This window comes from Dermacentor andersoni, chromosome 8 (genome assembly GCF_023375885.2).
Source record: "Dermacentor andersoni chromosome 8, qqDerAnde1_hic_scaffold, whole genome shotgun sequence".
NCBI classification, from domain to species: domain Eukaryota; kingdom Metazoa; phylum Arthropoda; class Arachnida; order Ixodida; family Ixodidae; genus Dermacentor; species Dermacentor andersoni.
The window spans coordinates 21,216,618-21,242,918 of record NC_092821.1 but is presented as its reverse complement, the minus strand read 5'-3'; the positions used below and the strand labels follow the sequence as shown (position 1 = coordinate 21,242,918).

Here is a 26,301-nt window from a genome sequence, read left to right as displayed (position 1 = left end):
CCTACGGAGTAATTCGTCGAGGCCAATTTTGGCCTCTCCGCTCACGTCTAAATCCGGTGGCTGCAGCACGCGGACACCCCTGTGTCGGCTCTGCTCGGCAGTGCAGTAGTCGTAATCGGTGGCGAGCGCGGGCTGGCTCCCCGAACGGCCGCTCCTCGTCGAAGGGAACCGGAGGAAACTGGATCGAGCTCTTCCATGGCCCGCCACGTGCCGGCTGCAACCGCGTTCGTCACAGCGCATGGTCGGTTTCGATTCGTGGCCCTCAGCTGTCTTGCGCAGACGGCACGACCCAGATATGAATGTGAAGGCGTGCGTGAGCGCATGGTTTGCGCTGCGAGGCAGCACATTTGTGTAAGTGGCAGCGCGTCTAAACAGGTTTGGTTTGGAGCGCAGCTTGGGGCATAGGGCGGTCAGTACAGGCGGAACACTTGGCTCTTCCGGGTTGTTGCGTCTCTGACGACAACAGAAAGACTGACCCGGATTGATTGCGTCCCGCTTTGCACCCGAAACCTTATCGTCCTGCACCATGTGAGGCTTCGTTCGCTGCTGATGTTTGCAGTTCTGTTGCATTCAAAGGGAGGCTTCGTGAAGTGTATGAACCGGGCGTGACACGCTGTGCGCGCGAGGCTCAGTGCCGTTGGCGATATAACCAAGGTGTTCGCACTGCACTCTAGTCGCACTGCGGACGCCTCTGCTCGATGCACGAACGCGGCTTGCCGGAAATATTGTGATCGCCAGACTTTAATTTCATTTTATCTGTCTCCTCTCAGGACCACGACATTACATAGAGGAATGGACCGGCTGGAGCGAAAGGAAACGCATTTTATCAGCGTCGTAGGGTTGCATTAAGTTGTCAATGAAGGCTTTCTTCAATTCGCCAATGCAAAAATTGCAAGTGGCAAGATGGTTCCAGTCCGTGCTCCTTGTTAAAACAAAATGATGGAATTGCGCGTTGTGTACGCAAACATGTTAACTCTGAACCTGAAGGTCACGGTCACTCTTGAAATAAGCTTGCATTGGCGGCAACAACAACCAAAAGGTCACTTTTCTGTCACTGATGCAGGAGTTCAAGTCATCCACCGGCTGCCATAAACACCACATTAGTTTCTTTGGCGAAGCTGTTACGTCGGCGTGGCCGCCATTAACGCCGCGCTGGGCCCGCCGGGACGGCGGCCATAAGAAAGACACGGAGACGCAGATGGGTATCGAAGCAGGGAGTCCGTTTATTGTCTTTGCGGTGCCTTAAATAGGCTCCGCGTTAATACGTCAGCGCCCCCTGAGGGCGAGGCAGTTACAGTTTGAAACTGAAGCCGCCGATATAACATCATCCCCCCTCTGGTTGAAATTATTCTGAGAAGCCGTGTCGTTATATAATAGCAAAAGAAGGAAGGAAGCAAACGCAAGGAAGCATCATTATACATTTGTGAATGTTATACATTACTCTGACTCTCGGACTCTCTCCTCCCTGACCAACAAAAAGCAGGCAAACAAAGCACTTGTTTTTTTTTTCAATAGAAATATAAATTACGACATCTTTTAGCGCATGTTAAAAGATGGACATGAAATTTTAAGGAACTGCACAGCAGACCTGGACACCACTCCAAGTTGGCGCATAAACATACAAGAGTTGACATGACAAGAGGTGGGCTTGACAAGAGGTTGACAAGAGGTGGGCTTCGCGGCTGTGCCACCACACAGATCGCTAACCAGTTCATCCTGATCATGCAGGTTTTCGCCCGCATCATCGTCGACCTGCTCGTGTCTACCTTCTTGGTAGCCTCTTCTGCCACTTCGGGAAACTTCGTGCCTGCTACCAACGGAAGCGAACCCAGCGTCTGCCTCCTCCCTGACGCCTATGCTTCAGGACGTTTGACAGCGCCTCCAGCACCGCTGTGGATCATCGAAACTAATCCAGCTACCGTATCGCCATCGACAACATCATATGCGCAACCTATAAAGCTGCAACCACCGTCCACCGCGCACTGTGGGCTTCGCGGCTGTGCCACCACACAGATCGCTAACCAGTTCATCCTGATCATGCAGGTTAGTTGGTATCAAGCTCCTTCTAAAAAATCAAGTGATTACTGTTTGGTGCAGCTGCCAAGCCCACAGTGCTGCATTTTACTTATTTCTGAATGTATCGAAGTCATACGTGCCTTGCTACAGCTATCAGGGGACATAGAGACAAACCCCGGTCCTGAAAAAGCCGTCCTCGACGAACTAAAAAAATTGTCTACTGGCCAGGCCACACTAATATCCGAGATGCAGAGCCTCAAAACCCAGCTAACGAGCACAAACTGCACTATTGCTAATCTAAGCACCCGCCTCACAGACTTGGAAAATCTCTGCAAAAATCTTTTAGCTCTCCGAACCGATGTTGACGCCATTAGCACTAAGACCGGTCAACTAACCCATCGTATGTGCGATATTGAAGAGCGCCTTGACGACCTCGAGAACCGTTCCCGGCGCAACAATTTAATATTCTACGGTTTTCCTGACACTAACCCGAAGGAAACATACGTTCAATCGGAGCAAATAATCGTAAGCCACTGTCTTGAACACTTTGGTCTTATAGTCGAGCCCAAAGATATAGAGCGAGCACATCGACTAGGGCGTTACACCACTAACCGCAAACGACCCATCATAGTGAAGCTTTCATCCTTCAAAACTAAAGAATCTATCCTCTCAAACGGTCCAAAACTAAAAGGCACAAATTTCAGCATTGGGGAAGACTTCACGCGTCCAGTTCGAACCGCCAGAAAACAGCTCATTGCCTTTGCTAGGAGCAAATCCGTACCATTTTCATTACGTTACAAAACCTTGCATATTGGAGCCCAGCGATATATCTTTGACACTGCATCAGGAACTGTCAAAGCCGTATCGTAGGGATCATGTCGCCGTCAGCAACCACGCCATCAGCACCATAAATGCGCAAGAGCGAATCTTTCATTTTCTGTACTTTATACTAACATACGTAGTCTTCTTCCGAAACGCGTGCTCCTGTCTAATCTAGTACAATCAACCGGCAGTAGTATACTGATACTAACAGAAACATGGCTCAATGACGACATTTCAGATACGGAGGCACTGGCCGACTTGCCGAACTTTAACATTTTTCGCCACGACCGCAAAAATGCACGTGGCGGGGGCGTACTCATCGCCACTAACAAAGAACTATCATGCTCTCTAATCAGTACATCTTCACAACTGGAATCGCTATGGGTAATGTGTCGTGCCCCTCCCGAAGCAATAATACTTGGGGTATGCTACAGGCCCCCTCGAACTGATCCAGATTTCGCCCTCGAACTTAATGAAATATTATCCCAGCTTACTAAAAAACACCCCAATGCACACATCCTCCTTTATGGAGACTTCAACTTCCCTAGCATTAATTGGCTCAATCAGGCTTCACCAACTTCAGGAAATACCGAAGCAAGCGAATTTATTAATGTTTGTCTCAACTTTGGCCTCATCCAACAAGTAACAGAACCGACGCGCGTCACTTGTGAATCCTCAAACATTCTAGACCTTCTACTAACGAATAACCCCGAAAGCTTAAAATCTATCGCATATTTACGAGAAATAAGCGATCACAAAGTCATTCATACCACTTTTAACTTCGTCCCCAAAACACGTTCCATCTTCCGCAAAACAATTCACTTGTACGATAAGGCTAACTATGAAGCAATTAATAATGAATTACGAGATTTTCTGCCTGTTTTCCAATCTAATTTCGGTTCCCGTTCCCTCAATGACAACTGGCTAGTGATTAAAGACAAAATTACTGACCTGACTAATAAATTCATCCCCACGGCGAGCTTTCTTGCCAATAAAAATAAACCATGGTTCTGTAAAAATTTAAAAAGACTCGAAAATAAGAAAAAGCGCCTTTTTCGTACTGCGAAATGTGATGGAAGTCCGAGCGCATGGGACAGGTACTGTTCTGCGGAAGACGCTTATTACACTGCAATTCGGAAAGCGCGAGAAACATTTTATCATAACGACTTAGCTAAAATTCTAAAAACTAACCCTAGAAAATTTTGGGAAGTCATAAACCCGCAACAAACACATGACATCACACTTACAAGCGATAAAGACGAAATTATGAGCGACGCTGTTTGTGCTGACACTTTTAACATCGCGTTTTCATCCGTGTTCACTGAAGAAGCCGACTTGCCTCTTCCTACGCCACCTACTGCGACACTGCCAATGATGGCCCCTGTTGAAATTTTTGTCGCTGGCATTTCATCACTCATTGACAAATTAAAACTTTCATCATCGGCTGGTGTCGACGACATTAACTCAAAACTGTTAAAAAATACTAAAGAAATTATTGCAGTGTATTTTTCGATGCTCTTTTCACTTTCACTTGAAACAGGAATCTTACCAGACGACTGGAAAGAGGGCAAGGTCATTCCAGTCCACAAATCAGGTAACAAACAATCCCCGCTAAATTACCGCCCCATTTCTCTAACAAGCGTCCCATGCAAAATTATGGAACACGTCATATACTCTCACATTATGCACTTCCTTGACACTAACAATTTTTTTCATCCTTCCCAGCACGGATTCCGTAAATCTTTATCTTGTGAAACCCAACTTGCCATATTTCTTCATGATCTACACTCTAATCTCGACCTCAACCTTCAGACCGATGCAATCTTTCTCGACTTCGCTAAAGCATTCGATACAGTATCACACAAACGCCTTATATTAAAACTCTCCCAGCTGAATTTGCACCCTAACGTTCTCGCATGGATCGTAGCATTTCTCAACAAACGCTCCCAGTTTGTTTCAATTAAAAGTAGCCGCTCCAGCTCCCTCCCTGTAGCATCCGGCGTCCCCCAAGGATCTGTACTCGCACCCCTCCTGTTCCTCATATATATTAACGACCTGCCTGTACATGTATCCTCCCATATCCGTTTATTTGCCGACGACTGTGTCATCTATCGCACAATTACAAAGATTTCTGATCAAACTACACTCCAACATGACCTTAACCTTGTACAACAGTGGTGCGATCTTTGGTTAATGAAGCTTAATCCTACTAAATGCAAGCTCGTTTCCTTTCATCGCAAACTTAATCCCCTATCATTTTCATACCTGATCTCCCACTCCACTGTCGAACAAGTTCAAACATACAAATATCTAGGCGTCACCTTATCCTCTGACCTTTCATGGAACGCACACATCAGCAATATCATATCATCCGCTAACAGATCCCTCGGTTTTTTAAAGCGTCATTTGCGTCACGCACCATCAGACATAAAACTTCTCGCGTACAAATCACTCATCAGATCGAAACTAGAATATGCAGCACCCATCTGGAGCCCGCATCAAGCATACTTAAGAAACGAACTAGAATCTGTACAAAATCGTGCCACTAGGTTCATCCATTCTTCATATTCATACGACATAAGCATATCATCCCTAAAACGTAAAACTGATCTTGCTAATCTTTCTGTGCGTCGCCGCATCGCCAGTCTTTGTTTGTTCCACAAATTATTTCACAGTCCGCTCAATCAAGCACCGTATATCATCCCACCGGCGCGCATATCCCCCCGTACGTCCCATCCTTACTCAATCGCACGCGCACGTGCTCGCACCACTACTTTTGCAGCCTCATTTTTTCTTCGCACAGCAGTGGATTGGAATGGCCTTCCCCGGAACATTGCAGCCATCACGTGTTCATCAACTTTTGCGGACAACTTAACTACATTTGTTTCTCATGAAGATCACTCTCTGTAACCTTGATTTGTAAACCCACCCCTTATGTAATACCCCCTAACCGGGGTCTTTAAGGTAATAAAGTGATGTGATGATGTGATGATATACGAACATCAAGGAAGTAAGGAATTCGTGGAAATAAACATCATGAAACAAAGTCGGTAAGGTGGCGCCGTTTGTAGCGCCGCCTTTTTGACCGCCGCGGCAATTGCGGTACAAGAAGCTGCGTATTGTCCATAGGGGTCAGTAATGGCTCTGAGATTGGTTTTGAGCTATGCTGCTCGGCTAAGCACCCACCGGACGAAACGGGTGGCGCAGATGAAGACTTGACATATGAGCTTTCTAGCTCTCTGAAGCGCCCGTCAGACGACTGAAGGCCAAGTACAAGACTCAAAAGAATCCGAAGATTCATTGACGCGCTCCTCAGGCACAGCTGGGAGCGAAGACTTATAAAGGACTGTATGTAAGCACGAAGGCTTGAACACATGAGCGTTACGTGTTTCAAGGAAAACATGGGGACTGGGCAGAGCAGTCATTCTTTGGGAAGGTGCCTGCATGGAACCACTAGCTTCACTTACACGCCTATCAGGCGAAAGAGCATGTTGGCTGGGCACCACAGCCGGATGAGAAACAGGTGCCTGAATAGAATCCTCAGATCCTTTGAAACGCTCAGCAGTCGACGCTGCTAGCGGAGCATTTTGACTGGGTACGTCAGTGAGCATAAGTAACCGTGCCTGACTCTCTTGCCTTGCGGCTGAACATGAAACATTCAAATGAGGTACTTTACGTGTTCTATAAGAATGCACTCGCAAATGAGAAGAACTGCATTGAAATGCGGAATTCACTGAAGGCATACTTGAAGTAACTGTTGCATCTGAACGTCTTACAAAATAATTTGCAAGATGGGTATACGCCTTATCATGCGCGCGACTATAGAAAAACCTGGTAGGAAGGCGCTCAACACGCGTATTGACCGCTGATGTACTGTCCACCTGGGTTTTCCGTGGAGCTTGCCGTCGTCACGCTTTAACTGGGGTAGACTGTTCCAACACACTACACCGGTTCACTCTCGGTGGGGGTGAAGTCGAACAGGCGTTGGCCTGCGGTGCACTGTGGAAGTTCGCTGTACCGTGCAAGTTCAGTGAAGTGGGATGATATTCTGTCCAACGGGAACCAATGTTGAAGTGTGGTGGTGAAGATTAGGCTTGGAGACAAGACAAAGTCGCTCCATCGATCAGTAGCTTGAGTGCCTAAATAGCGTCAAGTCCCAGAAGTGATGAACCGTGTTCAGTGACATAGAAGTTCACCGCAGCAGACTTATCTTGGAACTTGACGGTTGTGGAGAAACAGCCCAAATTATTAACCACTTGCTCCGAGTAGTTCTGGATGACTAGATGCGATTGAAGGAGTCTGATATGTGTAAAGTACCTCTTGTAGTCCTGAACATTAATGAGTGAGACGACTGACCCTGTGCAGATTCTCAAGGGTAGAGTTACACTGTTAACTCTAACCGCACAACGCGCATAAGCGATAGGGCGCCGACAGCGTCTTCTATATGTAGAATGGTCGCCATCCTGATAACAGTATTGTCTCGCGTTTCCAGCTCGTTGACAGGCCCAGATGTCATTTCCGATGACCAGCACATTTGGAAAAAAATGTCCTTTCTTTCTGCGTGTCTGCCAAAACATTTGGCGGGCCGGAAAACCCGAAAAATTGGCCCAGTGCTCCGGCGAGCCGCAGCGCAAGCAGCCGCCGGGCCGAGCCGACGGCGCGGAGGCAGAGGAGGCGCCTGGTTGCCTCCGACCCAGACGGTGAAGCCCATATCCTCGCTCTCGGCGTCCACCATATCGGCGCGGTCCCGGGAGCGTCGGTCTGTTGGCCACCATCTTGACTGGAATCCGGGTATCCGGGCGGGGAGGGTAACCGCCACCTTGGACTGGAACGGGGCGAAGAAGACCGCCATCTTGAAAAGAAGTCGGGCGGGGAAAGTAACCGCCATGTTGAAGGTCCCTAGGAAGACGAGGCTGGTCGCGGCCACCATCTCGTGGCTGAAGCCGCTGTGAAACGGCGCTTACTTGTAGAACGCCGAGCTTCTCCATTATTTTGTCGGTGCATTTCTCTTGCTCAATTTCCAATGCTTTTTTGACGGTGAAGTACTCGCCGAGTTGAATGAACCGGCGGCGAAGTTGTTGCTACTGCAAGCCGCAAGGGATCTGATCTTGGACCATGAGATCGGTAGCGGTGCCAGACTTACAGAATATGGCGAGCCGTTGCGCGTCCTGGATGAATTCTGTAGTCGGCTTCGCCGGACTTTGAAATCTGCGCTTGAACTGCACGCGGCTGCAGAATTCTTCTGTAGAAAAGTGCGTGTCGAGCACTTGAAGTGCCGCTTCATAAACATGAACTGCCCGCGCGTCCCCTGTCCCTTCGCCGGCCTCCGTCTTTGTCTAGGTGATGTAGACGCTGACGCCTTCTACCCCCAGCGCGTTGAGGAGGAGCGCATTTTTCTGTTCCAGCGTAGTGGTCCTGGCGGCTGCGTCGACGTAAGCCTGCAACACATGTCGCTATTTTAGCCAAGGGGTGGCTGGTACGCCGGGGCGGGACAAGAAGGGGGGGGGGGGGGGAGACGGCATTGCCGCATTTATGGCGAGCACTAACAGATATGGCCGAAGAGCAAGGACAGATGCAGAGACGACGCCGCAGTAGCGTCTGGGTGGGACAGGTGACGCCGAAGGCACCGCCTTCGAATGCACAGTGCAAAAATCCTGCTGGCAAGGAGTGCAGCAAAACTGTATACTGGGGTTGCAGAAGCAGTAAGCAGGGATCAAGAAGTTGCAGAAGGCGCAGAAATACTGCTTGAAATAAGAGCAGACGACGGGAAAGATGCCGCAAGAATGCAGTCGGCAAGCGCAACTTGCTGGCAGGCGCGATGTACTTGGGTCATCCTCGTCGCCAAAGTGTTACGTCGGAATGGCGACGGAACGCGCTGCTCAGCAGGACATAGCCCAGGTGCCAAGGCTAGTAGCGTCCTGGCAGAATCCGGCGTCCACGGCAGCAAAACGGTTTCTAAGGAATCTTGAAGGCATCGTAGTACGCACGAAGGGTTTAGCCTCGTCTCCAAAAAGCTGCGTCCGCGTGGCCTCCATGAACGCCACGCCAGGCACGTTGGGCACACCGGGACGGTGGCCTGACGACACGGAGGCGCAGACGGGGACCGAGGCAGAGTCCGTTTATGGTCATTGCGGCGCCTTAACTAGGCTCCGCGTCGATACGTCAGCGCCCCCTGAGGGCGAGCCTAGTTACTGTTTGAACCCGAAACCGCCGATATAACACTGGTCATTGCAGATAGCCTCCTGTTTAAGGGGCCATCTGCTTTGCGCACGCATGATAATGTTGTGTTTGACATTAAAACCTAGAAAAAAACTTACCTACAGAAATTCGGCACCAAGTCCTTTGAACAAGACCTGCAGTTCGCACATAACTGACATTTTAACGCTAATCTATTCAGTTAGTGGTTGGCTACATAAACAATCTCTCAGCTCTTCGCGAAGTGTACAACCAATCACAACATCATGTTTACTTTCGACCCCACCATATAGCCGTTTATATTGCAGCACATAATCCGAAAACACAGCACCCTACGGGTTGCTGTCCTAAATCGCATACTGAAGTTATCCGTAATGCTGTTAGGTGCAAAATGTTAGCGCCTTCTGAGCAATTCGCCTTTAACCATCAATTCTAATCTTTCCCCGTCTGGCGTCCTGACTAGTTTTAGGTGTCCTCTGAAATTCCAGAGGTGGTGTATTCTCCGGCACCAGGCAAAATTCAACCACTTTGCGCAAAATCATAACCAGCGTGGAGAACATCCTACGTACATTTTGTAAAATAGTCGCATGCGCTTTCCCTCTGCATTCTCTACGCCAACTCTCCTAAGTGATCGTATTTCTTCAGAACCGAATTTCGCACAGCAGTGCACGGATGAATGTCGATTACACTGGAATTATTGCCGCTAATCTGAAGAAGGAAAGTGAAATGTTCCTTTGCTCCTGGCCTCTTCTGAGGCCAGCCTTGGTCGGTAGAAGTCAAAAGTCTGAAGTCGTTCCTTTATTTCCCAGGTTATGTTTTCTGCAAGCTCGCACATGTGGAAGTTCAATGAATTCAGCTTCACGCACATCCTCAGTACTAATGCAATCAGATTTAATAGTGTTCTCACCTTTATCAAACGCAAGCACGCACAGGTCACTGAAGTATTATTGGCTTGTGGAGTTGCGGCCAGTATTGCTGAAAGCAGCGCAGCCTCAGCGCATAGCTTGTTTCCATTTCGATCGTTCAACGTAGCACACGCAGGAACTGCATTAAGGAAAAAAGTTGCGTCAACGGGCTAATTCGCGATACATTCTGAACCTTATACAGATCCAATGCATATGTTGGAATCTCTGTGACACGAAGCTTACGCGAAGTGTTACGTATAGTAATAGTAATAAGTACATTTTACTTTATTGAGTTCAAACCGACGAATTGATACAAAAGGTGATAGACTATCTGAGACGTGCCCTTGCTATTAGAAAAATACAGAATTAAAGAAAAACGGCAAATCGACATTTCGCAGCAGTGACAGCTGCTGCAACTGCAATATTACACCTGACTACAATGTAGCATAGAAAACCGGCGCCAAAAAGCAATCCAATATATAGTAACGCACAAGTAATACCTGAAATAAAACGAATGTAGCAGTTAAGTAAAAAAAAAGACGTGGACAAGATATGTTACAAAATAAGGCTATTGAATTCAGTGTCGTGCGCACAATTCGTAAAAACGTGCACTGTAGTTTTTGCGTGCGAGTTCAAGAATTTTGACTTACAGTTTAACATTAGATGTGAGCTTTTCAATACCATAATTCATCCATGGTCTGTCAAGTTGATATGTATGTCGTATGTTTTAGGACATGGCTAATGCGTAATATCACGTGACATTTATAATTCACCGTACGGGTCGCGAATTTAATGTCACGCAGTGTTTATGTTTTCTGCTACACCGTTCACATTCTAACGAGAGGTGCAAACAGCAGTTCACGCGAATGCATATTTCGGGACGTGGGCGCAGTGATGTCACGAGGAGGAAGATGACGTTTGTCGAGGGAAGAGCGAGGACAGGTGTGCACTTAGTACGACGCGAGATACCGGTGTACCATTATTCTTCCCGTTTCATTCCTAAGTCCATGCCTCGTGGAAGCTTGCGCACTCGCATGCTTCCATGCATTCGCGCAAGAAAGCTTCCCTTCACAAGGAGCAAAACAGCACACGAAGGCTGACGGGTGTGACGAACTCGGTCGCTTCACAACGACACGCAGTAAAAATAGTCTAACGGAGTCTCAGAGACGAGCTGCTGCATTCACCTAGCTTGTTAGCTAAGCCCGGGGTACCATTCTGGACATCGTAGAATGCCGCCACATTGTGGAGCATGGCAATGGCGGCGTTTTGAGTCAATCAAAGAGGCCCACAATAGCCTCTGATTGGCTCAAAATGCCGCCATTACCACATTGAACAACATGACGGAATGCGACAATGCCCACAATAGTGATTTCTGGGGCCATCTCACACACACAAAAAAAAAAAGAAAATGGGTACCTGTGCTCAGGCGCTAACAGCGCATGCGCAACACCCGTGGACGTCTCGCGCTCACAGTGAAAACAATCAGCGCCAATGCGCTGACGTCTTGGCTCTGTGCCAACGAGCAGTGCGCGTGGACGGACGACGCACATCGCCTCTCCTCAAGGCCGGGGACGCCCTGTCGAGGCGCGTGATAGCATCGCCCCTGGCAGCTAAGCAAGCGAAGTCACGTGCACGCATGCATCTTCCGCGTGCGTCGCCGTACTGCCCGGACGGCTCCGCAGTTCTCGCCGAACTCCCGGTGGGGAGTTGCGCTGTGCTGTTACAAGGTGTTTTTAAGATGTTTTCAGCTACACAGGTAAGCGGCCGGTTTATTGCAGTCTGGCTTCTATCCGATGCTTGCAAGCTATGCGTGTCGAACGTCCTCTCGCTCAAGCAAGAATCCATATGCGAAAGGTGCGCTGTCCTTATAAACACAGGGCGGCTGCTGTAAGAAGTCGACTACACAAACACACGAGCGGCTATGTTGAAGAGCGCAGCTGTTGTTATTCTGCATTTTGTGACAATAACTGCACGACGTTGTTATATTGTTACGCGTAGCTTATGCATTAGGCTATTTACCATATATTTACACTTAGGCCAACGGTAGCCAACATGACGACCATGTAGCAATCAGGAACACGTTCCTCCTCTCCAGTGCATCCACACTGAGGCGGCGGTTCGGTATCATCAACCCCAGCCAGCAGTAGAAGCACCGTCCCGGTGCTGAGCTACACATCCGTGGTGGAAGGTGTGTGATAGGGCTTTAGTCTCGGTACGTGAACTATGCCTCTTGCACGTGACGACAAACGCTTAGGCGTCGGTGGAGATGAGTTCATATGCGTTTAGATCAGTTCAGATGAGTTCAAGAAAATTCATTTCAGAACCTTCGTACACGCCGTCGCGTCTTGATCGTCGATTTGACGTGTCCATTCCTTTCTGTCGTACCAATGTTTTATCCGATTCATTTTGCCAAGAACAAGTGCCGAGTGGAACCTCCTTCCCCCCTCTATCGCCTGCATCGAGGAGGCATTATCTTTCAAAATTGCAATAACTGATTATATATTGAGTTTATCACTCTAAAGACTAATAATTATTTGAACGTGTTGTATTTTTATTGATTATTGTACCCACCCCCTCTGTAGCACCCTTCTGGGCCCTGAGAGTACTGTAAATAAATAAATAAATAAATAAATAAATAAATATGTGACACCGATCACTTGTCACACCACAATATTTTACTCGCTTTAACGGAGAAACACCGCTATGTGGTTTTTTTTTTTTTTTGCTTTGGTAGCGCCGTGGTTTACTGCCAAGTCAGTGACGCGTACACTTTTTTCACGAATCTCGGTAACGATACTCTGAAGTTTCGGGTTGGATTTGACAGAAAGTACACGCGTTATGCAAGGAGTGCCAGTGCGTGGAATCAGAGCACTAAAATTTTTGGCTGATGTTTGCTCATGTCAGCAACGCTTATCGAAATTTTTTCAACATATCGACAACACAGGAATCTATTCTGTTGTTGTTGTTTTTACCGAGAAACAAACGCGTTTTTTATTGTGAATTTTCGCCCCTCAAGTGTTTCTCGAAACATAAGGTTTCTATGGAAGTGGCACTTCGTCGCGTATTGTGCGGGCAGCCTGTAATCTTTGTGCTTGACACTTCTGCGCTCAAAACATCTCTCTACTTGTAGCCGATGTTCAACCGGTCAAATTAGTCTGCTGCAATCACAGTGGTGCAGGCGAAGCATATGAGCTGCTTTTGGGATTTAGTCCTTTTGTACGACTTTAAACAGATAAATCAACGACGGCTCAACTGGTGCTGAATGGATGACTTGCAAAATAGTACGCGCACTCCTTCGGCCACCTACCGAACAACAAAATCTGGTTGGATAACAATGCATCACCCCAATCTTACTATCGGCGATATCTGATCGCCTCTGGGCGGGCTGAGTTAGGTTGAGTTAAGTTTCACGAGATCGTGATAACGAAGCCTGGTAGGCGCGTTCTTCGTCATTGGTCAGCCATTATGCTATTATAAGAAAAAACAAAAAAGGCATGCGCGTTGGTGCCAATCTGCAACAACTCCTACCGTTTCTTGTACAATAGCAGAACGTCCAGAATTGTAATTTTGGTTGGAAAAAACCATTATCGCGCATGCGCAGAATGCTTTTGCAAATAGGCCATTCCCAGAGCTTTCCGTTTGCAAGTGCTATTTGCCATTGGTTGGCCGCTTTCGCCTATCCTATTTGTCTATGATAGCTTGGCTAGCTCCTGCTCTTACGGACAGCTTGAGTGTAACATTTTCCCATTCAATACGGCCCCGGCATAGCATAACCACTCTATTTTGCGAACCTCGCCGGGTTTCGTGAGCGTGGGAGCTGCTGCCTGGCTGTTTCCTTGCTGAATAGGCCAACCAGTCACAGCTGGCTTTAGACGCAGCAGAGCATGCGGCGGGCCACGCGTGCCAGTGGCTATAGCGTTCCGTGGTTGCGCTCAAGGTTGGGCATTCGCACATGGCAACGGATGCCGCGTCTCGATGGGGCTTTGTGGAAACGCTCCTGTACTGATGTACACGATATATTTCACCTGGTCAAACGTGATTCGGAGGACTCCACTATGCCGTTCCTGATAATGAGATCGTGGTTTTGGCACGTAAAAAGGCATTACTTAACTCCTCTCTTTGCTTTCCGTCTTTCTCCATAGTATTGCTACGTGCGGTTCTGGCAAGGCGATGGGAGAGACGCTCTTCTGTGGGCCTACGGGTGGGACAGCTTGCCTCCTTGTGCCGTCTCCTCGTAGAGCGCGTTCCTTGCTTCTATCATCAGCATCATCAGCCTGGCTACGCCCAGTGCAGGGCAAAGGCCTCTCCCATACTTCTCCAACTACCCCGGTGATGTACTAATTGTGGCCATGTAGTCCCTGCATCTTCTTCATCTCATCCGCCCGCCTAACTTTTTGCCGCCCCCTGCTACGCTGCCCTTCTCTTGGAATCCAGTGCGTAACCCTTAATGACCATCGGTTATCTTCCCTCCTCATTACATGCCCTGCCCATGGCCATTTATTTTTCATTTCAACTAATAGGTCATTAACTCGCGTTTGTTCCCTCACCCAATCTGTTCTCTTGTTATCCCTTAACGTTATCCCTTAACGTTATCCCTTATCCCATCAATCTTATTTCTATAAATAGTTGCATCGTCCTCAATTTCAGTAGAACCTTTTTCGTAAGCCTCCAGGTTTCTGCCCCAAACATTCTAAAAACAAAGAGTTCCGGGCACTCTCTTTAAGGGAGTATCTGCTTGTCCCATATTTCACTATCTTTTCGAGAGTAGATCGACCCTCTTTGAGAGAGGTCAACTCCTCCTGACAGCATTTTGTTTCTCCACCGCAAGGGAGTGCTAGTACTCTTCCGTAAAGTGCGAATACTCTCCCCACAGGGGTAATAGTACTCCCCCAGACCGAGTGCTTCTACTCCTCCAAACCGAGTACTTCTGCTCCTCCAAGCCAAGTGTTTCTACTCCCCCAAAGAGAGTGCTTGTACTCCTTCAATACAGAGTGCTAGTAGTCTTCCCAATAGTATGAAAGCACAATGTAGATCCATGGTAACGTTAGAAGGGATTCGCAATACTTATATGTGGGGAATATTTTATTCCTTCATAAGCAGCTTCTGCATTTATGCCTTTTGAATGGGATGTAATCTGTAGCCGCCGAATTACTCAAATGAAACATTTGCTCTCCTAAAAGGTCAAAATCTTTATTGATCAGTCACAAGACAAAGTCTATAATAATTTGAGAAACATAATTACAAACACATAAAATCAGATTACAATGATGCCCATGAACTTTAGAACACATCTTGTAATAAAACATAAGTATATTCTCTAAAGTTTCGTCAGTATAACAGTGCAGAAATATCCTTTAATTTCAACGCTCCTTGTTTCAGGCTCCTTCTTTTCAAAAAGAAATTATACATTGGAAAATTAAACATAGAACAAACGTACGCAAACTCACGAAGTATTGACGTTATGATCGAAGAGAAATATGCTGCACATTACTGGCTAGCAAACGCATTTCTGGCACAATATATGTGTGCACTTATATGGTAGATGTTACCAGATGAGCCGCTAAGCATGGGGCTTGTAATGTACATAAATTGTGCAAGAAACTTTTTTTGTGTGTGCCATATTCTAAGACAGCAGCTCATTTGATAACGTCCTGTACAGCGTATGGATGTTCCTGACTGAGAGTACAGTGAATTTAGTAATGTGTTGCATATTCTCATGCGAGGCCACAGATCAAGCTAGCTTTGCTTATATCTCACATAAAGTTATTAATGTATGGGCTCCACCCCATTATTTCTAAATGTGTCTTGTCGTGCTTCTGCAGCAATATCCTGCCCGGTCTCAAAGCGGTACAGAGGCGTATCATATTTGCTATTCGGTTGGCCTTTCAAGAAAGTAGTTTCCGGGTGTGTTGGGATTGATCCGTTAAACTTTCTCGCAAATAACTAAAATTAAATTTACAATATTATCTAGTGTGTAGCAAATGAGTATAAAGCTGCAAGGAGCATTGGCATTAAAATCTCGCTCATCAAATTTTTTGTTATATACGATAGCTTTTCATTCTCATTAAGGTAAGAATGTTGTACTTCTGAGGAGCAGCTTGCATAATTACATGATCAATTATTGTGCCTCGTTGACTATGCACTTTAACTTAAGTATAGCATGGCTTCATATGTGAACCAAAAATCAGATGTGATGAAGATGATGCATCAAAGGCGACATAAGCATAAGTACAGGCAAGGAAGTGCACGGAAAAGACAAACAAAGAAGCAAAACATAAATTAGGAATGGCACCACCCTGTTTCACATGTGCCTCCCGTGTACGTAGATTTTGCATGCGACTATGCATACACTCGCACAATGGACGAACTACCTGAAACCAAGGCTTTTTTTTCCTACTGAAGTGGTTAAGTAGCGCTAAAGTAAAAAAAAATGATCGCTCTTCACAGAATCTTCGTCTCAAAGCAAGCGTGTCTGGGAAGGATAATACATCGCCTCACTGTGCACTCTATCTTAAGTCCAGAAATTTACCATGTGCAAAAATGCTTTCATTTTATTTGCCTTATAAAAATTATGTCTACAGAAGCCACGAAACTAAGGGGCTTTTGCTTAACACTATATGTGCACATCCGCCAATTGATGAACAAGTGTTCTACTCAGATGCTCTCAGTTCATTGCGTTGAACGCATCTCTACCTACACTAGCATACTTGGCTGGTAAGTAGATTGAGGCACCCTAATAAATATATCAAATACCTGCCAGAAGCTATTATATGACGATTTCACAGAAGGAGAAACCACAATTTTACATTAAAAAAAAATAATATTGAATTCCAAGGCTTCAAAGACGTAAGGTGTGCACCACGGTTTACACCGTTAAAGGACTTAATTGCTCTTTGCTTTCGCTTCGGGAGGCACGAGCGGTTCTAATCAACTGGTGTAGTGAGCATGCACGTAAACGATAGTGAGTTCTTAAAAATGGGATTCTCTTCCCCCAATGCTTCCGCTTTCTGTAACCTAAAAGGAAGCCATACTTCTAAAATTAGGTGTAAAAAGTAGACAAAAGGGGAGACATGAAAATCTGTCTGCTTCATGTCAGCATTTAAAATACAGAATCACAGTGGTTTGTGTTTGCACCCTTGCATTCATGTGCTGTTAAATGTAAGCTATTAAAGCGGTTAAATGTATGTAAGCACCTAACCAAGCATGAGCTGTTGCTTTTCATAGTGAACACAGGCGCCGTGCTCATTGCAAATATGTGTCATCTCACTAAACAAATATGCAATTTCATGGTACCGCTATTCTTTTACCACATGGATAAATCTGTTGAGAGGCAAGACAAAAAGCAGTCACTCTCATATACCTAATCAGCTTTATTTTTAAACACATTTCTAACTTTTAAATGACACTTGCTCCTATGTGTTTGTCTTCAGAGAGCATACTTGATTTGACTTTCCCATCAGAGACATGAAATAAATATACCATGTTAAGATGACTGCCCTGAGCACGTGAGAATTGTTATCTTGGTGGGACGTACTGTATTTTGATTTTGTTGACATTTCGTCAAATGGTACACCCAATATACCCACATTCTAGTTCTTTTGTCCAAATTACATGGCAATGTATTTTGCTTCTTTGGCGTGCGGTCCTCTGCAGTGCGTGAAGTCGTGCTGGGCTGTGGGGCTCTTCAACATGCTTGAGTCCTTGCAGATGCCTTCGTGCGTTATAAAAGCGGGTGCTTGAAAAATATCCTATGTAAAAGTCAACACGAGAACATAGTGTAAAACAACATCAAGACAGTCAAGGTCATGGCACTAAAGGAAATTCTTAGCTCTTAGTCTTTCTACTGAAATGCATGTGAAACATCTAAATGACTTCAACCGTCAATTGCTAAACCAACTTGAATTTTTAGATTTCAACAAAAAAGAAACAACCGACAGTTCATCCTCGTTCAGCACCAATGTTAAAATACTCCTGCTAATAAATAGAATATTGGTCATTGTCAGATGTCATAAGTCTGTTATTAGTCTGGTGGGTCGCAAACACCACTTGTGACACATCCTAAGCACGTGCCCAGTGTGCACCCTGCACCATTTCTGGTTGTGCCATTGCTCAAACCATAAATTGAGGATCATATCTGTGAACATGATGCTGAGTAGGAATGAAAATATGGTCTTCCAGTTCAATGGATATGACTGAATGTGCCTATAAGAAAGGGCAACAAGGCTTGTTATGGCAAGCTTACCCACATTTCAATAATAAGAAAGTTCACTGCTCCTGCATCTAAGCTTACTAAAAGGCATGAACTTATTTTCATTTATGAGGTGCTCAATGGAGATCATTTTAGACAGACTCGACTACTGCTGCAGTTTGAAATCTAGCATTTTACATTCTTGAAGGCATGTGAAAATTGCAGTTAGACCGCAGTTATTAGTTTATTAGACCAACTCTTTGTTTTGTGTACGACTGACGACTGGTAACACGGAAATAAAGCAACGTTTTATTTTGATACTTTATTTCTCCACTAAAAATATTAAAGCAATTAACACATTTTGATCTGCCATGCAGTAGCAAGATGCACACATTACGCTTGTAACCTTCAGAGGAAGGGTGATTTAGTTGTTCATATGACATAACTCTGACACGCCAACTCATATTAGCAAATGCACAGGCATGTCCAAAACAATAAGCGTATGCGAAGCGCCCCTGCAATTGTAATTCCACACAGCAGCCGTAATATTCGATGCCGATGCATAACTCGCTGCTTGACAATTAACCGAGTTCGTAGACATAAGCACCCTCTCAGATTCGCTCCGTGCTCGAAAACCGCAACAGGAGACATAAAATCCGACGTATAATCACACCATTTCAAGACATGAGCACAATCAGTTCAGTCTTAGGGCTAAACCCCATGAGAGCGATTTAGTGCCCGACTGCGACGAGCGACAAAACTGGCCGTCACTTCAACAGATCGCTCGGTTCTGGAAATCTGGAAATCGTCGCTCGTCTCCCGGAAGTGCTATGAGCGACAAGCCAATACCGCGAAGCCGGAACTGGATGTACATCACTCAAATACTACCGATTGTCGCGCGGAACGAGCAAACGATTGAATCTTTATACATGCAAGAATAAGAACGTACTGCAAGACCTTCACAAATATTTTATGCTACTTTTTAAGGTAAAACACGTCAACTTAAATTACTAAAGCACGCGTCACGCTAGTTTCAACGCGTATTTTCAGCCCTCGCACCTGCAACACCGGGGAGACGTCGCTCAAAATCGTCGCTCGCGCGGAGTACGACTTGTAGGCGACGAGCGAACGCCACAGCCACTTCCATCGCATCGCTTGTCGCTGTCGTGTGCTTGATCGCTTATATGTGGTTTATACTTTTTTCAGTATAAAACATGGATTCCTCATGCGCTTTCAGTAAGTTCAAGATAACGCCCCCAATTGACCTCTTGCAGCCTGCAGCTGAATGCCTGCGGCAAAGTTTCTAACTAGCACTGGCGCTGCACGTAACATCAGTGGTCGCGATTACCCATTGGCGAAAGACAGCGTCAAGCGCGCTGCTATTTATAACTTTTATTTCAACAGCGTCCCGTACACAGTAGACTGCCAAAGTGAATAAATTCAATCACACAAAACGCACGCTACGCACGCTCCGCATAGGCTTGGAATCATGGGCTGGCGAACAAACCATTTTAAGCGTCCTCTAGTCTCACGTCTTATTTAACATACCATGGTTCTGGCAGCATTGGAGATTTTCAAAGCTCTTATGGACAGCGGCAAGTGATAAAATCACATGCAGTTATCCCGATGACTGGCTTTTTCAATTGACATCGAGAGACACAGCGCGCTTGCCTATTTCGTTGTAAATCGCGTCGGCTAAGCGCCGCGACGACTTCCTGTCGATAGCATGTCATATACCCAGAATGTGCACCTAAGTTAGAATTCGCTTACCGTGGAAGATTTGTTGTTATATCCAACGAATGACAAACGACTGTCGTATTTTCTTGGCGACGCGAGATTGCGGACACACGATCTCCCTTGGATCGCCCTCGCTGCTCGCTGGACGGATTACCTTTCTCCGGTGCTGTGCTGTTCCACGATGTTGAGCGCCCGCGTGGTGGAGCAACTCCGAGTGAAAAAGTAGAGCGCTCGACTCCGCGTTCCTTTGAACTGTGGCTGCCTATTCTCTTAGAATCAAAACGGTGCGTTTTTTGCTCAGCGTGCGTGAGTGATACATCGCGATATTCGGGGCCATCCTGCTACAGGTGAAGCAGAAGATTACGCTACGTTTTGTTCTCTATTGCCGCAAGAGTAGAACGAGTATTCTACTCTCTCACAGAAGGAATAGTGAAAAGCACATTTCACTCTCTCCTTGGTGACCACGTAGTGAACAATACATTTCAGTTCTCTCGACATTTTGCGAGAGTAAAACAACGCTTTGAAGAGTAAATCGGCCGCTTCACTCCTGCGATACCCTCCCTAGTTTTTGGACTGTCGGTGAGTAAGGGTAAGACACAGCTGTTATGCTCTTTTCTTTTGAGGGATAATGGCAATCTGCTGTTCATGATCTGAGAATGCCTGCCAAACGCTTCTATCACTGCGCCATAAACCGGGGGCGGCGTATCACCTCATAAAAGAGCAGCCACATGAAAGCCCTTGCGATCGCACATATGTCAACACCTCTGCTTCTGATCGGCACTTGTCAGCGGCTCTCTGCCAAGGCTTCCGCGCCAAACGTTCGTGCTGCACAACCAGCCACGTTCTTTATTTCTGGCAAATCATGAGTGGGCGTCGCGTACACAGCCGACAGAGACGTAATTGTGCCTGGGGCCGATCGAGCCTGGGTCCGATAAACGCGCAAGCAACAATATTACGTCGAATACAGCTTTGCAGCTGAGTAGACTGGAGCCACAGCCAAGTTCTTTGTTGCATATATACCCTAACTATAGCATTTGTAAAATGTGATCGTGCGCGCAGGGTTTTCGCTTATAATCTTTGCTCCATCCGCAAAAGTTCCACACTGCCATGGCACTGGCAGATCCTGAGTGTGGGAAGAGGGAATGGGGTCGTAATATGCACTCTTCGAATTAAAGTGGTCACGTGTCGCTTGGCGATGCTGCGGGCCTGTCGCTGGCTTTAACAGGTCGTCACATGTGCAAGTCATGGCCACAATTACTGTACAATTGCCATATAATGCCATAAAATATTTTCCGTGTTATCTCAAGATCTAGTCCTCTTCTGTTTTCTGTGAATGCTCTGAATGGCCTCTGAATGCCCTCCAATTTTGCTATCTAACTCTGACAATATTTTAAATGCTTGGTGCAGCTAAAAAAGAAATCCTGCAAATCTGATTGTGCTTGATGGTGATTTATGAGCATCCTCTACTAAATGAGGCGGTGACAAATAGGCATATAGCTTGTTTGAGCTAATATGGTAATCTATACACGCTTATCAGTTCTAGCCTTTTTGCGCGTGTCTTTCTCAATGTTTGTATCTTCCTTAAAGGCTCTAAATCGACCATGCAGAGTTACCTATAATCTTGTAGCGATTCAAACCCTGTCAATCTCATCCCCCCCACCCGCTTTTTTTCCCTCACCAACTGAAAGGTGTAAGGCATCGTGTATAAGAAGCGCTTCAGCGCTATATTTATTGAATTTGTCCATCATTCGTGGAGAAAGGAGATATTGAAACATCGCGTCGCCATGCTGCAAGGAGGCGAGTTTCACGGCCAACACCGATAACCGAAGCAAAGGGAGGGCCCTTTGCTTCGAGTCGCTTCCACGGACAGACAGAGAGAAAAACTATTCGTAGCAAGTGAGTTTGGGCTCCTCTGGGTCCCTGGTCCCACACTACGTCGAGACGTTCATGTTCCTTTTGTTCATGACGTCGGCAGCCAGAGCCACCGCAGTAAGCTGCGATGTCGGGTCCGTAGACGAGAGCAGGACCTCCCAGTCCTCCCAGCTTGAGATGGCGGGCTCTCTGCGGGGGAGGATCAGCAGGGCAGCCAAAAAGGATGTGGGAGAGTGTGGCGTGAGGGTCCCCGCATAGGGAGCATGTAGGGGAGATGCCACAGTAGTGGGATAGCAGCTGAGGGGATGGGAGAGAGCGGGTCTGGAGGCGTCTCCAGAGGATCTATTGGGAGTTGGTCAGGGAGGGGTGGGGAGGAGTCGCCTCCACAAGTGACGCTCCTGCCCTGCGTTTCCCATAGCGTAGCCGTGCGACCATGGGAAGTTTACGCCGTGGGACCCCCCGCGATCTTTTCTGTTTCTTCTTTGTTTGCGGTGCAGTGCATCTATAGCAGCGGTTTTATGCGTTCTCAATTGGATGGAGACTTGTACGTAACGAATCACATGTAATTAATTAATTTGTAACCAGTTACATTCCTTAGTCATTCCCTAACATAACGACTACTGTGTTTACGCGGTAACGCTCAGTGTAGTTTGATTACTTGTTTCCGTAACCAATCACGTGCAACCAGTTACTTTAAAGAATGAGGCAAGCTGTAACAAGTGACGCAAATTTGAGAAACTGAATCTCGCGGAAACTACAGTAGAAGCCCCGGAGATCGTGCCACGTATATAGCAGCCAGCAGCGTAGCGAATGCGCGTGTTTTGTATTTGTTTCCCGTCTACCAGAGGCTGACCGATGAATTCAACAAGTGCTTGTATGTTTCGATGGTGAATGGCACTTATAGAGCGTTCGCGACAGAAAATTCCATTCGGGCCATTTCTTTCAGCATTTTATTGGCCCAACCGGGAGCTTCTCCTCCAAGTCCCAGCAAATATGAAGCGTGGCGTTTCATACAGGATCCAGAGGCTGAGTAACCACAATATTGTGCACAAGACCCGCATACGTTACAAACGCACCCTGCTTCCTTAGCGCGCACGTCGACCGAATTTGCCAACCTTGTTCGCTTTCCCTCTCTTATTCCTACTCGAGCAACTTGTTTTCAGTGTCGCAGCTGACGTCATTACAGGAAAAAAACTAGAGACGATGACCGACGAAATTTTGAAAGAGCAATTGTTAGTGCAGCGAAGCAATGAATGAATACCTACAGAAGATGCACTGAAAGGCCTGGGCAGCTAATTCTATTATTCACTGTATGTGTGTAACGTAAATAAAACTTGTGGCGGAGATAACGTACAAGTATACGATAACTATTGAGTAATTCTTCAATTACTTTGATGTGGTAACTGTAATCAATTACATTTTTTTATGAAGTAATTGTAATCGGTTAATTTTTTTCTAACGTGCACAAGTCTTATTGTATTAGATACCAAAATACCCTGCCATAGTCGCTTACGTTGCGTGCAGTGAGTCTGACGTTGAGGCGTTTATGCGTGTGACCTTGGTTCTCCGGAAAAAAGCCGGTCTTCTTTGAGGCGAAGGGGGCTCGGGATTTTGCTCCATCTGTAAAGAATTTTCGCTTCTTGGAGCGTTTTGATGCTTTTCAAACACCATTGCTCTCGCAGGACCCAGGCACCGCGCTCGTCTGTCGCCTACGCTCAAACACCTTCAATTATCCTTTATTGCTTTTTAACAAGTTAAGTGACACACAGTAGCGGAAATAACATAGGTACAAAGAGGCCACCTAAATATTCAGTTAGATTGTTTTCTGATCTCTAAGATTGTCAGACTTAGGTTCGCGACGCCGTTGGCTCCGACCTTCCACTGCTATTGACCTAGTGACACGCCTCGCAGCAAGGAGAGCATGTGTGGTAAATAAAAGTCTCTTCATCGAACAACATTTTGTTGGGAGTGCGCATTTTTTTGTGCTTTTTTTACATGCTGTGAAGCTGCATTATGCCTGAGCGTTGGTCACAGGGTCCCAAAATGTAGCATGCCGCCAGCACCCGCCTTTCCGTCACTATGCCCTGAAAGCCGCCACGGTGGCACAATGTATGTGGTGTTCTGGGGCTAGGCCCGAGGTTATGAGTTCGACTGCCCGCTCCGGCGGCCGCATTATTATAGGAGAGAAATGCAAGAACACTGGTGCTCTTAGATTTACGTGCCCGTTACCGAACACCAGGTGGTCACAATTAGTGCAGAGCCCACCACTACGGCGTGCCTCGTATGCTGTTCAGATTTGGTTCAGCACCTTGAAGCCCAATCAACCGAACCCTGACAGCAAACTGCATGTCCAACCGTATGCTTCTCGCAGTGCTGAGAAATGGTTCGCCTGTGCCGCCGCTTCTTGGTTCCGGCCACGCTCTGGCTGGCGTGCCTGCTGTGCACGCTCCAGATGCTGGCCGCCCTCGTCGGCCACGCGGAGGAGGCTTCCTTGAAGGGCGAGCCGTCCCAGACGCACCGCAGGCTGCGACCCCGGCACGTGGGGGGCGAGCCCGAGGTGCGCGGCCGCACCTACCAAAGGCACAGGGCCGAACCGCTGGACGCCCGACACCGCGAGCTGCACTCGGAAAGGCTTCGACTCAACAGGCTTGTCCGACCACACCTGGTGGCCCGCAGGCAGATATTCAGTGAGTATGGAAACGCTGAATGCAGAATAGTCTGAGTAGTTCCGTGAAACACAGCCGAGACTACGCAACCTGCGAACGCACATTCTTCCGCAGCGACATGTAGTACCAGAGTTCGGAACCTATTGAATGAAGAAACGGCTTTGACAAGTGCTCTTGTCAGCATGTGTTTATAGGTGGAAGCTTCTCTGCAAGTCGTGGGGCGGTTTATTGCCCAATTTTCGTTCTTTAATAAAATACTTATTGAGGCTCTATCATAAGAAGCCAACAAACACTGACACCAAGGAAAACATGGGGGAAATTACTTGTGCGTAATAAATGAAATAAACAAACGATAAATTGATGGAAATAAGTGGATGAAAAAAGAACTTGCCGCAGGTGAGGAACGGTCCCACAACCTTCGCATTTCGCGTGCGATGCTCTACCAATTGAGCTACCGCGGCACCGTTTCCCCATCCACTTTCTTGGGTATTTATGTAATTTGGGTATTTACAGAAAGCACTCGAGAGCACAGGCAGGCAAAGAAGGCGCAGTTGTCACAGGATGAAGTAACTAGTAAATGGGAAATATACCGGGAGAAAAAGTCTATGGTTCAAATACTGGCGCAAGCAAAATTAAAAGGTGAAAGTAAACGTTGGTTGTCAGAAATACGTGAGAAAAAGAAGGCCGCACCTAGAATATTTTGGAACCACATAAAATTATTAGGCAGGAAGTCAACAACAATACAACAACATATCCTAGACGAAGATGAAAGCAGACTGGAAGGAGAAGCGGCAATAAATTACATCCGAAAAATAACAGCCGAATCTTTCCAAGGCAATGACGAGGTTGTATTTGAGGAAAAAAAGAGCATGAAAGCGACCCAGGGAAAGGAGCTGGTTCTGACAAATTTAAACTGGAAGAAAGCGGAAGAGAAAATTCCTAAGCGCACAGCCACAGGGCTAGACGAGGTTCCCGTTAAGCTGATAAATGAACTAGGACCAAAAAGTAAGGAAGCTCTGGTGAAAGCAGTGGAAAAAACTTTAAAAGATAGACGGATACCAGACAGTTGGCGACAAAGTAGAATGAATTTAATTTATAAAGGTAAGGGGGAGAAAGACAGAATTCACTCGTATAGACCGTTGACCATTACATCGGTAATATACAGGCTAGCAATGCAGGCAATCAAATTAAAGCTTCAAGCATGGACAGAGAATAATGGCATTTTGGGAGAGCTTCAGAATGGCTTCAGAATAGGTAGGCGTTTGGACGATAACTTGTTTGTTCTTACTCAGTGTATTGAAATATCAAAAGCAGAAAGCAGACCGTTGTATGTAGCCTTTTTAGACATTACAGGAGCCTACGACAACGTAGACCGCAACATTTTGTGGGATATTCTGGAAGGGGAAGGCTTAGGTAACGATTGTATACAGCTTTTGAGAGAGATTTACCTAGAAAATACCGTTTGCGTTGAATGGGAAGGGATGAGGAGCGCGGAGAAAGTTCATATCAACAAGGGACTGAGGCAAGGGTGCCCTTTATCCCCGTTGCTGTTTATTATGTACATGGTGAGGATGGAGAGGGCGCTGGAAGGAAGTAATATCGGGTTTAATCTCTCATACAAACAGGCACGTACAGTAATAGAGCAGCAACTCCCAGGTTTATTTTATGCGGACGACATTGTGTTGCTCGCTAACAAGCAAAGCGATTTGCAACGTCTGGCTAATATCTGTGGACAGGAAGGCAACAATTTAGGTTTGAAATTTAGTGTTAGAAAATCAGGTGTTATGGTATTCAATGAAAACAGTGAACAGACACTGGAGATACAGGGCCAAGAAATACCTCGGGTAACAGGATATAAATACCTTGGTATATGGATAAACGAAGGCAATGGATATATGGA

The 26,301-nt window shown here is 46.4% G+C and overlaps 1 protein-coding gene across 2 annotated transcripts in view; it reads left to right on the top strand.

Moving 5' to 3' along the window:
- The window catches only part of LOC126526619 (alpha-N-acetylgalactosaminide alpha-2,6-sialyltransferase 5-like), a 74,148-nt gene that overhangs the window by 25,501 nt on the left and 22,346 nt on the right, over positions 1-26,301 (top strand). Inside the window, exons 1-2 of one of the 2 annotated variants that reach the window (XM_050174487.2) lie at positions 11,606-11,694; positions 24,107-24,422. In XM_050174487.2, coding sequence (XP_050030444.1) covers positions 24,116-24,422 — 307 coding nt within the window. In that variant the 5' untranslated portion in view covers positions 11,606-11,694; positions 24,107-24,115. Of the gene's footprint in view, positions 1-11,605; positions 11,695-24,106; positions 24,423-26,301 lie in introns of those variants that run through there. The other variant, XM_050174488.2, reaches the window with a different exon arrangement.